At 46.0% G+C, this 4,873-nt stretch overlaps 1 protein-coding gene across 1 annotated transcript; it reads left to right on the top strand.

Annotated features, from left to right (window-relative positions):
* The first annotated feature begins 272 nt into the window (after nucleotides 1-272).
* LOC308199782 (uncharacterized protein) lies at nucleotides 273-4,149 on the top strand. Its single transcript, XM_080604422.1, has 2 exons — nucleotides 273-432; nucleotides 642-4,149. Exon 2 carries the CDS (start codon nucleotides 829-831, stop codon nucleotides 2,425-2,427), a length of 1,599 nt encoding a protein of 532 aa, XP_080460548.1. The 5' UTR covers nucleotides 273-432; nucleotides 642-828; the 3' UTR covers nucleotides 2,428-4,149.
* Nucleotides 4,150-4,873: the final 724 nt, after the last annotated feature.

Here is a 4,873-nt window from a genome sequence, read left to right as displayed (position 1 = left end):
GGTAACAGTCAAACACTCTCTGTGAAATCTCTACACAAACATACTATGAGATTAGAGCTCCACTGGCTTTAAAAGAAAAGGAAGAAGCCCAGCAGAACACTTACTTTTCATTAGCCCGTGGATTCTTCCAAAAAATCACAACTCAGTGTCCTGGCTTTGGCTGGGATGGAGTTAATTTTCTTCCTAGTAGCTGGTATGGTGCTGTGTTTTGGATTCAGGATGAGAGTAGTGCTGATAACACACCGTTGTTTAAGTTCTTGCAGGGCTTGCACAGAGCCAAGGACTTTTCAGCTTCTCACGCTGCCCTGCCAGAGAGGAGACTAGGGGTGCACAAGGAGCTGGGAGGGGACACAGCCAGAACAGGACCCAGGCTGACCAAGGGATGTCCCACACGATGTAATGTCATACGGTCCATGCTGAACAATAAAACTGGTGAGTTGGCTGGGGTGGTTGCTGTTGCTTGGGGACTGGCTGGGCATCGGTCGGCTGGTGGTGAGCAATTGTATTCTACATCACTTTTTTCCTTTTCTTTTTTTAATTATTTTATTTGTTTTCTTTCTTTCTTATTAAAGTGCCGTTATCTTATCCAACAAGTTCTTACACTTGTACCTTTTTTGGTTCTCTCCCCCATCCCACGGCAGCGGAGTGAGTGATCGGTGGTGTGGTGCTGAGGTGCCTGCCGGGCTGAACCACAACAGTCCTTTTGGCGAGCAACGCGGGGCTCCAAGGGTGGAGATAACGACAGATCTGACCGGAGTGTGTTAGAGTGAACAGATTCATTTATAATTTGTTATAATTATTATATTAGTTTAAGAGTTGCTGGTCACAATGTTGATGAATTTGCTCGCAGAGTTGTTTTATGCTATGCCTCTGTTGCTGTATGTGCTCCCCGATTTGCTGTTTATCACCTTTGAGGGCAGGTTAAACGTTGCTTTTTATTTTGTCCTTTTGCTGTACTGTGTAACACTTGCTTATGATATGATAGGAGCACTGGATTTGAGCCTAATCTGGTATTTGCACTCTGCATTGCTGTCACCCTTGTATTTCAGGAACCATCTCTTGGAAGCTAATGATTATTCTTTTCACCTTTTCTCCCCTGAGACCCAACCTCTGGAGGAGACAAGGAGTAGCACCTTCCCTTCCTCCTTCAATCCAGTTACAATAGCTCTTGAGTATTGGGCAACCAGCATGTTCCTATTGCTATGTCTCAGTGTGTTTCTGTTCTTTGATAATGCTAAACAACTATTTAAGAATACAATCCACAGGTCTGCCCCGAGGCAGGATAGTTATGAGTGGCAGGGAGAGTGGGAGGATATGGGCAGGTTTCTAGAGCAGTGGGCACCTCCAGTGCTTTGGAAATTCACCCCTGAACAACTGCAAAATCCTAAAAAACTGGCAGAATGCTTGAAAAAGGGGTATCATCGCCTTGGCTTTTCCAGACAGACACAAATCGCAGCAGTGTGCTGGGGCCTGGCCTATGCCTACCGAGCTGCACTTACCGCTATTCAGCACCCTCCAGGGGAAGAGAAGGTCTCTGGATCTGACAACAAAACGACAGACACTCCCACAACAAGCACTGCGGCTAATCCAGCCCCTATGGCAGGTGCTGCAGCTAATCCAGCTCCTGCAGCAAACGCTGTGGCTGAAGCAGAGAACCAGCTCTCCGTGGTATCACTTACCCCCACAGTCAAGGAGAAACAACAGCAGGAGGAGTCAGCTCAGTTAGTAAGGAATGAAGCAGCTTCTCCTAAAAGAGAGCAGGAGGAAGGATCAGAGGAGGAAAGCTGCTCTGAAGCAGAGCAATGGGAGGAACAGGAGGGGGATGAGACAGAAATGAGTGACTCAGAAACCACCCGATACCTATCCCTGCGTGAGTTACGATATATCCGAGAAGACTTCAGGCGTTTTCCAGGCGAGCATATAGTCACCTGGCTGCTCCGATGCTGGGACACTGGGGCCGGTAGATACAGACTGAAGGGCAAGGAAGCCCAGCAGCTGGGATTCCTCGCTAGGCATTGGGGCATTGACAGAACGATTGGAAAAGGGGCACAGGCCTCCACCCTCTGGAGGCGACTCCTGTCAGCTGTGAAGGAAATGTATCCCTTCAAGGAAGACCTTGTATGTCAACTAGGCAAGTGGACCACCATGGAGAGGGGAATCCAGTACCTGAGGGAATTAGCTGTGCTGGAGGTGGTCTATAGTGACCTGGACAACGACCAGCTATCCGCAGATCCAGATGAGGTCCAGTGCACGCGGTCCATGTGGTTGAAGTTTGTACGGAGCGCACCACCGTTGCATGCCAGCGCTCTGGCACTCGTGAACTGGAAAAGCAGAGAGGCACCAGTGGTGGACACCTTGGTCTGGAAACTCCAGCAATACCAAGAAAATATCTCTTCCTCCTTTTCTGGTCAGAGTATGAATTACTAGTTTTTGTAAATGCAAACCAGAAGTCTTGTCATTAGCATCAGAGGTAAGATCAGACCTTCTACTCTGTCTGGAGAACTTCCCAATAGAAAATAGAGCAATAATTTTCCTGGAAGAATCCCCTTTGACTGCTGTTTTTCCTTGGAATTAGATAGGTAGATTAGAAAAAGGTAGATTTACAATCCCTATTCCTCCTGTCTTCAGCAGATAAAAGCACAGGGTGGCACGTGGTGTGTACCCACGATATCCTCTCTCTTGAGCAGAAGGAAACATACCTAGTGTCCCATGCCACCAGCTGGAACACTATCCTGGGCCTTGAAAAGCAAGTCTTCTGGTGACATGTCATCCCAGAAAGAACTGAATCAGACATCAGGACTCATTTCTGAAACAACCTCATAGACATCTGGGCCAAAGAGCATGGCATTAACTGGGTTTAACACATCCCCTAACATCTACTGGTCTCCAGGAAGATTGAATGATACAAAGAACACACTGAGAGCAATAGGTACTGGGACATTCAAGCTTTGGGATACACATTTAGCAAAAGCTACTTGTTAGTTATCACTAGAGGATCTATCTGCCAATACAGCTGGCCCTGCCCAGTCAAAACTCTTTATCCCTAGAAAGGGATAAAGTTCCTGTAGTGTGTAAAAAAATATGCTGGGGAAGACAGCCTGGGTAATTCCTGCCTCAGGCAAAGGCAAACCCATCTGTGAGATTGCTTTTGCTCAAAGACATGGGTGTACTTGGTGGGTAATGCAGGAGGATGGGGAATTCTGATGTGTACCTCAAGAGGATTTGATCTTGGGTGAAAACAACCCTTGATTTGAATTGTGTGATGCTAATTGTTACATGATGTTGTATGTCACCACTGTTACAGCTGCTATATGTCATGTCCATGGTATTACAGTAAGAATTACCCATACTAATGAAGAGTGAATCTTGTAAGGAACTGGGCAAATGCAGCAGAGATGGAATCAGGGAAGTGCAATGGTGATGTGACCAGAGCAGGCTTCATCACGCAGCAATCCAGCACCACACACTGTCTCTCCTGTCCTGAAGGACCGTTACGACAGATGAAGCCCAAAGTCATGGACTAAATGAACTCAACAGACATTTTAAAGGGATGGCACATAAACTAAATGAATGATAACTGTGTGTATATAGCAAAGAAAGGGAAGAGTGCTGGTGATTAATGAGGATGTGTTGGAAAACATGGGACCTGGGCATGAAGTAAATGGTTTGGAATAAGGGGTGTATATTGTCCTGGTTTTGGTTCTGATAGTTATTTTTCTTTATAGTAGCTGGTACAGTGCTGTGTTTTGGATTTAGGATGAGAATAATGTTGATAACACACTGATATTTTAGTTGTTGCAGAGCAGTGCTTACACTAAGCTGAGGACTTTTATGGTTCTCGTGCTGCCCTGCCAGCGAGGGGGCTGGGGGTGCAGCAGGAGCTGAGAGGGGACACAGCCAGGACAGCTGGCCCAAGCTGGCCGAAGGGATGTCCCATACTGTATGATGACATGCTCAGCAATAAAGGCTGGGGGAGTTGGCAAGGGGGCTGCTGTTGCTTGGGGACTGGCTGGGCATTGGTCAGCTGGTGGTGAGTAATTGTACTGTGCATCACTTGTTTTTATTTTTATTATTAGCTTACCATTTTATTTTCTTTCTTATTAAACTGCCTTTATCTCAACCCACAACTCGCACTTTTATCTTTTTCAGTTCACTCCCCCATCCCACTGGGGTGGAGAGTAAGCGGCTTCGCGGCACTTAGCTGCCTGTCAGGCTAAGCCAGGACTCACCTAACCCAATGTACTTACCTACAATGTGGAAGCATAACTGATGTAATGGTTGGTAACACTTTACTGGTCAGTGGAAAGAAAGAAGGTATATATCACCTTGTTCTAAAGTAAGCAGCACAAGCATTGTTGAGGAATTGTGCTTTAAAAATATCTCTTTCTCTCCTAAAAAGGAGCCTGGGATGGCTCTCTCAGTCGTAGAGTGCTCTACTACAGGCCTACCAAAATACATGAGACGAATCCCAACCCTGGGCTTAATACAAGTGCCAAGTGGTGATACAGTGAACAGAGAGCAACAGGTAAATCCCTAAATACAGCTGATGAGTTTTCCTGTTGAAATAACACCTCTGTAAGATTGTGGTTTTGATACAAGTACTAAAATTGAATCAAGTAGATTTTTTCACTCTGATATGGACATTTAAAGCACCAGCATCAGACCCCAACTTCAAACCCTTGCTAGCAGGTACTAAACATATTCTAATGTGGGTGAGAGACAGGCAAGAACAAGTCTGTCTCATATAAGTTCAACAGTTTTCAGGGCAGTGCCTGCACCAGGGTAACAAAACAGAAAGAATAAACTGTGTTGAGCTCTTGGAGAGAGCACAACTTTCCACCAGCAGGGACGATCTTCTAGCACTCTCAGAAAG

Source organism: Anser brachyrhynchus (assembly GCF_964034855.1).
Source record: "Anser brachyrhynchus genome assembly, chromosome: 1".
NCBI lineage: Eukaryota > Metazoa > Chordata > Aves > Anseriformes > Anatidae > Anser > Anser brachyrhynchus.
Note: the sequence above shows the minus strand (reverse complement) of the source record. Positions and strands in the feature narration are given on the sequence as shown.